The 12,263-nt window shown below is 34.1% G+C and overlaps 1 protein-coding gene across 2 annotated transcripts in view; it reads left to right on the top strand.

Annotated features, from left to right (window-relative positions):
* The window catches only part of Edil3 (EGF like repeats and discoidin domains 3), a 449,920-nt gene extending 438,231 nt beyond the window's left edge, over nucleotides 1-11,689 (top strand). For both annotated transcript variants that reach the window (XM_027401777.2, XM_027401778.2), the window contains one exon: nucleotides 11,540-11,689. In XM_027401777.2, coding sequence (XP_027257578.2) covers nucleotides 11,540-11,689 — 150 coding nt within the window. The remainder of the gene's footprint in view (nucleotides 1-11,539) is intronic.
* Nucleotides 11,690-12,263: the final 574 nt, after the last annotated feature.

The raw sequence follows: 12,263 nt of genomic DNA on the forward strand, positions 1-12,263 counted from the left end.
GTTTTTATGGTAGAATCATGTAAAAAATATATTCAATACCAATGTGTAAAATTTAACATGATGATTCATGGCTTCTGTTCTGAATACGCTTTCTAACTGTGGAGAAGTTCAGTTATTTATATAAACTTTTGGTCCAGTTAATTTTACTATATGATTTTTTTATTTATTTGCAAGGGTTTTTAAAATAATGAAGTTTATAAAATAATAAACATTTCCATTACTGGAAACACAAGCTTGATTTTTAAGAATCACTCAGAAAAGATAAATCCAGGGTCGTCTGAACATAGAAGCCCAGCATCCCTGAAGAGCTCAGAAAGTGAAAGACAGGATCTCATTTCTGCTTCCTAATTAATCTAGAAAGAAAATAACTTTATTGACAAGTGAGATACTTAACAGATTATACCAATTTAAAAAGGTATTACTTTCACATAAAAATTGTGCTTTGTTTGTTCATTTTCATAGTAGTTTATTAATATCTGTAAGTAATAGCAAAGTTGATTTTTTTTGGGATACCATGTATATTTTAATAATCAGCTTGCCCTCAGTTCACCAAGAAAAATATGCAAGATTCTCTTCAGACCAAAGCAATACCTACTCAGCTTAGGAAAGAATTTGCTCTGTTAGGTTTGCTGCATTTAGTCAATAAAATGACAGCATACTTACATACACTGGAATCAGAAAAACATTAACTTTTAAGTATAACTCTATTGTAAATACTTGCTTTTGCAAGCTTGTCTCCATTACAGATTCCCTAATCTTTTTTCACCTGCAACTTGTGCTCTCATGAGAAAGCATAGGGCAGACAAGAGAGAACGCCTTCTGAATGTTCCTAGGCAAAATGCACAGGTATATCCACATGTTGGCACTTCACTGCAATGCTCACATCCCACTTGGCCACCAGGAACTGGAAGATGGTCCCTTACTCTGTAATATTTCATCTTTTAAGTACCAGTCTGGCCTGGCAGGAACATGACTGAATGCTTAGATCACTTCTGTGTTCAAACACACAGCACTGTATTTTTTTTAGCTCTGACCAAGATAGGGTGAAACTCTTCAAAGAGAATTGAAGGGAGGAAATGGCTACTAATGTCAGGTGAGAATTATTGAAAAAAAAACGTCAATTTCTTCACTGTTATATCATTTGTATTTTATCTGATATGGAGGGCTGGAAGCAGTCCACAAATTGTTCTGATGAAATGGAAAATAACTGGTGTGATTTAAGAGACCCTGAGAGATGAGCTTAGGGCGTCAGTGGAGAGCCAAGTGTCTCAGTCCTTTCAAAGAAAAAGGCATTTCAGTTTCTGGTGTAAAAGTGAAAAATAAAGATGTTCTTTTCTCTGACTGGTACTGATAATGTCTTTTGTAGATATCTTTGAAAAGCAGATGATTTTCTGAAACTATTCCTTTTCCGTGGGAGTATTTTGTACGACAGTGATATCTGAGTGCCAGAAGCCAGATAGTTTATATATATAGCCACAGTTTAGAATGGAGTATTTTATGTTTCATAAAACTTTATAGGCTATCATCCTATGTCATATATTTCCACGAACATTCTTGTTACTTAAGGCAACTTTCATTATAAAAGAAGTTAGTATGGTGATGTGCCTGAACTGCTGACTTTTACAGTGAGCTTTCTAAATGTCAGTAGGTTTAGAAGAGGGACAATAGTAGGAAAGAGTGTGTTTCCATCTGCTGGGTTTCTGTTCTGTGATCACTAACTTAATTCCAACATGGAGTATGATGTTTTTCTTTCTTTTTCTTCTATTTTTGAAATTGTAATGCAATAACATCATTTAATACCTACTCTTCATCCCTCCAAATCCTTCCATATACCTTCTTGCTCTTTTTCACATTTATGTCCTCTTTCATTAATTCCTTTACATGAATATGTGTGTATATGCCAGATCAGTCTATATAACACTAGAGTTTAATTATGTCATGGATACCACCATAATTCCTAACTACATTCTAAACATTTGTCCTTGGGTGCATTGAGAAGTGTAGTCCTCATTATTCTTGAAGGAAACTTCTCTTGGTGGCAGACAGGGATGATTGCAAAAAACACACCATATCAAAATGCAAAGTGTGATTTCCTAGTGAAGATTATTGGCATCATTTAAAGGCACTATCTAACTGGACATGGTGTGCACACCTCTAATATCAGGACTCACAAGACTCATAAGGAACATACAGAGGGATTGTGATTTTAAGACCAACCTGAATACATAGTGTCATTCTATTGGATGGTAGTGAGAAGATGAAGAGATAACATATGTTCTCTGGTTATTAAAGCCAAGTGTAGGTAGATATGAAAACTGTTCCAAAAAAGGGAGAAAGTAGCTCCTGTCCTTTCAACCTTTGTTTGGTTAAGCAAATGTTAGAAATTCCTAAATCAACCTATTATTCACAATAGACTAAGAACCTAAATGTGTACTTTGACAAGAATGGAAAGTTGAATATGACTGAAGACTTCCTTATTATTACACAATTAGGAATGAAATATTTCTATGACAGATCAGAAATATTCAAATTCTCAAAAAACACCATCAATGCAGTGCCATTTCCTTTTCTTTCTGAATAATCTTAAATTTGATGAGAGAAGGAATTCTGACAATCACCATGGAGCTCTGTTTCCTAGTCAAGAATTAACTGTCAGCCAAGAAGTTGATGTGTCAATTATATGAGAACAAAGGAGAATGTATGGGACTTTGAAAAGCAATGAAAGGACAAAAAAAATGTGTAGTACATAAATGGAACAAAACATGAGTAAAATTTTTATCCACTGTTACTGGAATATCTATTCATTCATGCAAAAAGAAAATGTAATCTCAGATAAATAGCAAAATATTGAAAATATGCTGCAGAGATTGTAAGTAGTCATCAAAGATGTGGTTTAGGTTTTGGGGGGGTTGGGTCTTTTTTTTTATTGCAGTGTATTCAGAGTTTACATTTACTCAGAGCATGCTGCAAAGACACATCTGTCCAGTAAAATGTCGAACTGCCTGAAGTAAAACAGGAAAACAAAAACAAAACCCTTCTTTTTTACATAAGTTCAATAAAATGCAAATATTAGAGCCATGAGGAATAGCTTGAGAATAACAGTCAAGTACAAATAACTTCCTGGAAAATCTACTTGTTTTTTTTGTGATTTAAAATCATTTCTGCACTGCAAAAAAAAAAAATTGTCCCGGGGTCTTTCTTTTCACTTTCTCCTGAAGTCAAATTTTTCTACAGTTGGGTCTTTGAAACTAAATCTCCAGACAGGGACTCTGAAAGTCTCATATAATTTCATTGAGAGCTTTAGACGCAAACAAATCTCTGGAACAAGTGGGGATATCTGTTTGAAAAGGAGCTTATGGAACAAAACATCACTCTGAAAGGAACACAGATAAAAGTGAGTATCCAGGGTGAATTATGATGCAGGACATTTATATGTGTCACCATGTTCTATGGCTCTCAGAGAACTGTGATCTTGAATAAAACTTGAAGAAATGACCAAAGAAATAGTCCTAAAAGAATTTATTATCTATTGCAAAAGCATAAAAAATAGAGGTGTATAAAGACAGTGAATTCTTTTTAACTAAGTATTGAAAATAATGGGTGATTCTAGCTATTGGACATACACATACCCATGATATGTATGGATATATATATATATATATATATATATATATATATATATATATATTAATTTATGATATGTGTCCATGATAATAAATGTCATCTATAAGTTAAAAATAAAAAAGTGTGAATATAAAATAGATCCTGATGAAAAGAGTATTTACATAGTTTATCTAAGAGTAAAAATAAATGCCATTAGATTGCAGTGCCAGAATTTTTTTAGAGAATAATGACAAGTTAGTTCTGAACTATAAAAATCTATTGCAGGCTGTCTTGGACACTGGGGAAGTCTTAGATATAATGTTTTCTGGAACTGGAGTCCATTATTGAAATTATCAATATTAAAAATCCTTCTTGTAAGTCTGTGGCCTATCCATACTACAAAACACAAATGTTAGGATTCTCCATATGTGACAAAAACACCAGTGATCACAAAGACCACCCTTAGATCTGAATAATCACTCAAAATACACAGAGAATGTGTTTTAGAATGCTTTGCTCACAATTAACTCATGATGCTGAAAGGTATGGATAGAAATCCAACAAATGAAGTAACATGCAGCATAGTCCAGGACAGCCCATTCAGTCGTGACCCAAACTCCCACCTTAAATAACAGTACTAGTATAGACTATTTAATGTGTTCCATACATACCCCATGGGAAGCACAAAAGCATTTCATGTGACAGGACTTTCCAAACGTTTACAGTTGACCTCACAGAAGCTAAATAGGTAAAGACCAGAATTATCTCAGTGTAGATAAATCTTTTAAGGTACACTTCATTGTACAAACTTGAACTGGTGTATCCTTGAAACAGCCTGCATCTACAACCACTAAGAAAGATTATCTCCCACAATTCCTAAATTCTACTGAAGAGACATATAATTTTAGTTGGCTGTTTCAAATAGCACACTTGAGTAGACTAAGGCAAAAAATGTTATTTGAGTACACTACACTTGCAAAAATAATGAGATGATTTTGGGGGATAGAGAAAAATAAACTGATTCTGAAATATGTTAGAGCTAGTGGTTAATACAGAAACACAATATTTTCTACTTGATCTCTTATTTATGACTACTTGCATTTTTTTTTGAAACAGACATATAAACTTATGGCCCTGGCTTTAAAGAAAGTCTGTGTACATTTTTGTTGAATCTGCTTTGCCTAATACACAGAAATGGTCACTGACTAATAAGTTGTGTCAGGGGGTAATCATTTCACCTGCAACTCTGGAGTGCATTAGTTCCACCCTGGCTGAGCTAAGATGGAAGGTATCCCATGTGTGAAAGTGTATGCTTGCCAGAGAACTATTGGGGTATCCTAAACATCAGACTGCTCCCTGATACTGTCCTCCTTCTTACACAGACTAGTGATTTGAACATATTAGAATGGGTTCTCATTATGCTCTGTTTTACAAACATTTCCTAGGATATTGAAACTTACCTGGACTTTGGATTCTTATTTCCTTATTATACTGAAAGAATGCAGTTGTATTTAGACTAATTTTGTTATAGAGTTTCATTGGCTTACTGGAATTGATTGCAAAGGAAACCTTCAGAAATGATTCAGTAGCCACTCAATCATGAAATGGCTTTAGGATGCTGGAAAATTTGCTTAGAAATTGAATTTCCTGAGTAATAGTTGGAGTCTATTCTAAAAGAATCAGATTTTGATTGCAAGTTTTTCAATCTAACCAATGCCAGAAGTTTCATACTTGCAAAGTTTATTTTTGAAAATACACATTTGTGCAATTGATAAATTATTTATCTTTACACTTAAATTTTATTTTTAAATTTTGGAACATGATGATAAACACGTAGAAACTAAATTAAATTATAAATTTTCCTATACTATTGTCAATAAGATTTAGAATGAGAAACACTGAAATCTCAGTTGTAAACATTTTTAAATAAAAAAATATTTTTAACTTAACGTGTGCACTCTAATACTATGAAATTTTTATGATGTTAAAAAGTTTACAAATCTATTATTTAATTCACTTTGAAACCCGAAACTTTTGAAAATAGGAAAATATCCAAGCAATTAACAATATAAGCATATAACATTAAGCATATAATTAATGGCATAGCATTTAATGAGATTGTAATGATTTTGAGCTAACTCTAACAAGCATGTGACCTAGAGATCACACACAAAAACCAGATTTTACTTTATGAAACATTTAAATTCTAATGTCCACTAAGTTTCCATTATTTTTAAATAGCTAAAACCTTGTTACAGATTCCATTGTAAGCTTTTACAATGCCAAGGACTGAATAAAATATGAATAATGTAATTTTTTCTTTAATATCCTTTTTAGAAGCAATACAGTGGAAAATTACAAGCTTAAGTATAAATCTGAAAAATTTGGATTTATCTAATAATAAATTGAGATTGATCAAAATATCATATCCATAGCAAAGCTGTGGCTGATCCTTCCTTCTTATTATATTATGGTATGCCTATTAGTTAATTGTCACACTTACAGCACAAGACATGATCCACACTCTAGATGAATATAGTCTGGAAATAATGAAATACTACAGATTTTTAACCATGAGTATTCAGTTTGAAACACTAAATTTCAGTTTCTGAAGATGCTTATGCTACTGTTGAATAAGTGAAAGAAATATATTTTCTTCTCTGTTCACATTCATGCTTATTGAAAATAAAACACTGTATCAATAGGTTGAGAAGAATTTCTAATCAAATTATAAACTTCACACATACACATATGACTCCTGAGTTCCTTTAGTGTTGCATACATAACAATAATAATTAAAGGAAAGATCATGAATTTGAGAGGGAGTTATGGGAGGGAACATGGGAGGAGTTGGAATGGAAAGGGTGGCGTTGAAATGATGTAAGGACAGTACTTGCAACAAAGTAAAAAAAAAAAACTACATTAAAAAAGTAGAGACTTTCAAACTATCTAGATGCATATATTCCCTATTATATTGTAATGTGGTAGAGTTAGGTCAAAGTCTCATGTGAGATACACAAAGGGTGCAGGCAACATCAGTGAGGGAACCCAGTAACTAAAGGCCCTTACTACAAAGCAAGATGAGTTGACTTCCACGCCCAGGAAGGACATAGTGAAAGGAGAGAACCAACCTTTACAAGTTTTCCTCTGACCTCTTTATGAACATATGTGTTCCTCCCCTGCCACCAAAGACACACACACACACACACACACACACACACACACACACACACACACAACACACACACACACACACACCAATGAATATAATGAAAGAAACACAGGGGGCATTTTATGCTAGGACATCTAGAGTTCTTTAACTCAGATTCATTTGCTTTATGGGTAACACTAGATTAAAACAAAGTTCCTGGGAATCAGAGCTAGAAAGGGTAGTTCATATTAACTCCTCTACTACAAATTACTACATGAATAGATATGTGAATATCAATGTAGAATTTTCTTTTCTTCATAAACTCTGCCTTCTTCCATTCCTCAAAATTACAAGCAAAACTCCCACCTAACTAAATGTGTTTTTTATAATTGAACTTTCAGGTAGATATATTTTATTTTTAATTAAAATATAGTTACATCACTTCTTCCCTCCCATTTGTCTTTCCAAACCCTCTTATGTACCCCCAATCCTTCTAAAACTCATATATAGCCTCTTATTCTTTATGTATCAGTGTTTATATACATATACACATAAATGAATAAATACAATTCATTGAGTGTATTTAGTATTGCTTATGTATGATTTTAGGACTGACCATTTGGTATTTGATAACCAGTTGAGGACTAATCTCTAGGGAAGACTTATTGTCCCTCCATTAGCGTATTTTAAGTGTCTGTAGTGCTTTGTTTAGGATTGGTGCACTTTAAGATTTGCACTTTGTATGTTGTCATATCAACTAGTTTTGTCACTGTTCAAGTCTTGTTTCAGCAATGATACCAAGATTTCATGAGTGCCACTTCCTTGGACATTTTCATTCATCTTGTCCTCTGTGTCAAGTACATCAGCAAACTACACAAAGACAATAAAACCAATGGTGTGCTTGTGCTAACACACTGAAAAAGATGTCTGAGGCAGAAAAGTGCAGGCTTTACACAGGCATTCCAGATTTGGTGTTTATCTTTTCCTATCCTAAAAATAAGCAATGAAGTCCAGAGAGATAAAGTGATAGCCAGTGTGCCCTGATTATGATGCTTATTCTAGTATGAAAGAACTTGGGGGAAGCAATGTAACAGTACTCAGAACTATTCACTATTTTAAGGACATGGAAAAGTATTCAAAATACTAAAAGATAGAAAAATATTAAAAAGGTTTGATCTATTAAGTTTAGAATAGATACATAGATACAAAGTATAATTTTGTGAGTCATATTACCTTTTTGTTTTGTGTTTTTTTTTTTTTGAGACAGGGTTTCTCTGTGTAGTTTTGAAGCCTATCCTGCCACTCGCTCTGGAGACCAGGCTGGCCTGGAACTCAGGCAGGGAGATCTGCCTGCCTCTGCCTCCCAAGTGCTGGGATTAAAGGCGTGTGCCACCAACGCCTGGGCTCATATGACCTTTTATAAGAAATAACACACACACACACACACACACACACACACACACACACACACACACACACACACACACGTAACATTATCCATTAAATGCTTCATGCTTAGAAGATTTCCAGTTTAGGACCTACGAAAGCTGAGGTATAATGTCAGACACAGTAGTAATTACCAGTATGACTGGTAATACTAGAACATGGGAGTTCCAGCAGCACTGCTATTTGGTGGAACAGTCAGGGTTACATAAAATGATTCAGTCTCAAAGCAAAAACAAAAATACTGAGGTAAACCCAGACTTTCTGACTGTATCATGAAGGATATTCTCAATTTCCTCCACAATGCATGATGGCTTCTTCCAATTGATATATGCGGTGGTTTAATAGATATTGGTCTGTAGAAACCAATGACAGTCTCATCTTAAAAACATAAAACTGTTGCTTGGGGGAGCATATTATTGTTGCGTTTATATGATATTATTGACTGATATTGACTGTGCTAAGGATTGAATCCCCATCAGAATCTGATTTGAATTTTAATTAGCATCACAGAAGAGTTTACTGTAAAAAGCAAAATTCTGAAACTCATCCATGCTTAGAGCATTGTCCTTTTTCTCTCCCTTGCTTCTCTTAGGTCACAACTATGGAAGCCTGTTCAAAGTACCTTGAGGAACTTTTACTTGAGGTCCCATATATTAGCAAATGCTTGAGAGATCCCCTAAGCATTACATGAGTGAAGATAACCACAAACTTGTCATAAGCCAATTAGTTTCCTTCCTAAACTCAAACATGTGCATACTTTTTCCAAAAGTTTGCAAATCACACAGCATCTCTCTCATCTATGTTGTCTTCCCTTGTTTACGGAAAGTCAGTATTTCCCATCAAGCTTCTCAGATCCTGATTAAGTGGATGTTGGAAACACATTTCTGGAAATCTTATAAATTATTAACTCAACCAGAAATGTTGTGCTTGCCCTGCTTTCCCAGCTAAAACCAATGTTTTACATGAAATTGCATTCTTAACAAGGTCTGATGTGCTACAGACCAAGAAACAGGACATGTGCTACATGTTTGCATAACAAGAACAAGATGTCCCCTGACAATGAGCAAGTTCCTGCTTTGTATGCTTTGTGCTCTGTGCCATCATTACTGTTATCCCTTTAAAAATAACCTGTATTTTCAGTACTAACTGGTGAAGGTTTAGAAGATCGTAATATAAACTTGGGCAATTTTCTGTAGTCATAAATTTTATAAATTATCCTTCATTATCAAATTTCACTGACTGTTAAAATGAATGTCCAAATATCTGTTATTTTTACAATTGAATCAAAAATTTCATAGCTTCAATAAGTTTCACAATTGGTATATTCTATTCTATAAATACTAAATATAGTTAATAATATAATTTTGGAGCTTTGGAACTCCTTATAGAAACCTGTACTAAGGAGTATAAATATAGAAAGGAAATTGTCATTTTCAATATTTCCTTTCCATAAACAAACATAACAATATTTTAAACTATTATAAATTTTGCAATGTACATTAATGAATTTAAACTCAATTATTTTAAACAAAGACATTAAGTTCTTTAGCAGACCAAAAGGTTGGATGTTGTATCCCATATTTAGTTGTAAAATTTTAACAGAACCCAGTTGCATATGTTGGAAAATGTCAGCCAGTGAAAGTATATACTCTTTTCTACTGGTGTTGAAATGACAATTTACCATAAGATTTTTGTTTACATGCTATATTCTGAACAAGTGAGATTTTGCTACTAGACATGGCTGCTACTGAATCCTGAATCCATAAAGAGTTCCTCCCTGGTCAGTGCAGACCAAATCCTTACTGAATTTAAAAAAAAAAAATGATTAACTGAATACGAATTAAATATGCAAGGGTGGTAAATTCTGGATATAGCATTGTTCTGTATTATTTTATTCAAGTATTTACCCAAAAATAATCGATGAAGATACATTTTCTGCCTAATTACGCAGTTATTATCTTAACAGATGGGGACAAAACTTTATATTTGCCACCGAAGGCAAATGATATTCCAGGAGAACCAGCAACAACAACAACAAAAAATAGTCTCTGTTGATTCTCTTTGAAATTTATTATTTCAGAGGGGGCATAGGAAGTCCTAAGCAAGTGAATCTCTGAGTGAGTGAATATATATTTTGATATGGGCATGACCATGACAAGAACTCCTGAGACGTAAAGCAATGGGACGACTGGCTAAGCTAACATGACACAGGTTCAAGAGAGGCTGCAAATCTCTTATTGGAAGTAGGAGTGTGAGATTATTAGTGTTAATGGAAGATTTGTCATGCATGCAGAGATATGATTTCCTGCTTTGAAATCTTTAGAGCCTGAGATGGCTCACCTACAGAGACCTCTTACAGAGGCTAGCTAACTCATCGCCCTGTGCTGTACATAAAACCTATGCTAAGGGAGTTGAAGTGCTAGATTGGTACCTGGCAGAGAACCTTACTTATTCCAAGCTTTATTGTATGTTTATCTGTGTTAACGTCATTCCCTCTGACCCTAGCATAGTTTGGGGACTCAGGTTGTGTAGGTTGCAGCATTATCTATTATTATTATTATTATTATTATTATTATTATTATTATTATTATTATTATATGTGTATGGGGTTTTACATGCATTTATATCTGTGTACCACCTAGTGTCTGATACCTATGGAGCCTTGAAGAAGAGGACGTTACATCTCCTGACCTGGAGTTACAGGTGGTTGTTAGCCATCATGTGGGTGCTGGTACTCAAACCTAGATCCTGAAGAGCAAGCACCCAGTATTCTTAACTGCTGATCGATTTCTCCAGCTTCTGCTGTTTCTATTAACCATCACCATATTGCCTAATGTTTTACAAGAGGATACACACACACACACACACACACACACACACACACACACACACACACACACACACACTCAGGTTCATGTATCTAGAAACACCCATGCATTTGTCTATAGCCATACTTATGCATCACACAAGTAACTGATGAGGAAATACTACCCTTAAAAATAAAATTTTTCCAAGCAGTGGTGGCACATGCCTTTAATTTGGAAGGCAGAGGCAGGCAGATCTCTGTGAGTTTCAGATCAGCCTGATTCAGAGTGAGTTCCAGCAGAGCCAGAGATACACAGAGAAACCGTCTCATTATCTATATCTATATCTATATCTATATCTATATCTATATCTATATCTATATCTATCTGTCTGTCTGTCTATCTATCTATCCATATATATATATATATATATATATATATATATATATATATATATATGCCATTTTAAGTCTGCAATGTGTACAAATAAGAAAGTGAACACTATATAATCATGCTCTTTGCTCTTCCTTATTAGGTTTTTCAAGGCAATTTTGACAATGACACTCACAGGAAGAATGTCATCGACCCTCCCATTTATGCACGACACATAAGAATCCTTCCTTGGTCCTGGTATGGAAGGATCACTCTGCGATCAGAGCTGCTGGGCTGCACAGAGGAAGAATGAAAGGACTTCACATCCCACAATGCTTTTCCTTATACCCTGCAAGTATCTCCATGCAATGAACTGTGCAAAATCTGATGGAAATGGAATGGGTTTTCTTTTTCTCCTGAAAGAGTTTTCAAATTTATAGTAGGCTACTAACTATCTTTTAAGAAGTTCTAAGCCTGCCTTTTCAATAACTTAATTTTGTTTTTATCTCACAACTTTCTTAAATACATCACAACTATCTGTGAATTATTGTCCTTGTTTGCTGAACTATATACATTGGTCGAAGTATAGTAGGCAAAGTAAGTCTCCCTTTTACAGCAAAAGTAAAGAAACCAGTCATCATCAGATGAAAGAGTTAAGATAGATATTATGATTATTGTTCAACCAACACTTATAAGAAGTCCAATTTCAGCAATAAGTTTTTTTCTGTAATGAATTGGATTATCTTAATTGTTTCCCTGTGCCTAACACTGTTAGTGTTTATTACAGAGATTTGGAGATTAATATATGATATGCAGTACCAATCAATATGACAAGTCTATTTTTATTTTCTTTACTTCTAACAAAAACTAAGTTCTTTATGTTCAAG

Source organism: Cricetulus griseus, chromosome 2 (assembly GCF_003668045.3).
Source record: "Cricetulus griseus strain 17A/GY chromosome 2, alternate assembly CriGri-PICRH-1.0, whole genome shotgun sequence".
Taxonomy (NCBI): domain Eukaryota; kingdom Metazoa; phylum Chordata; class Mammalia; order Rodentia; family Cricetidae; genus Cricetulus; species Cricetulus griseus.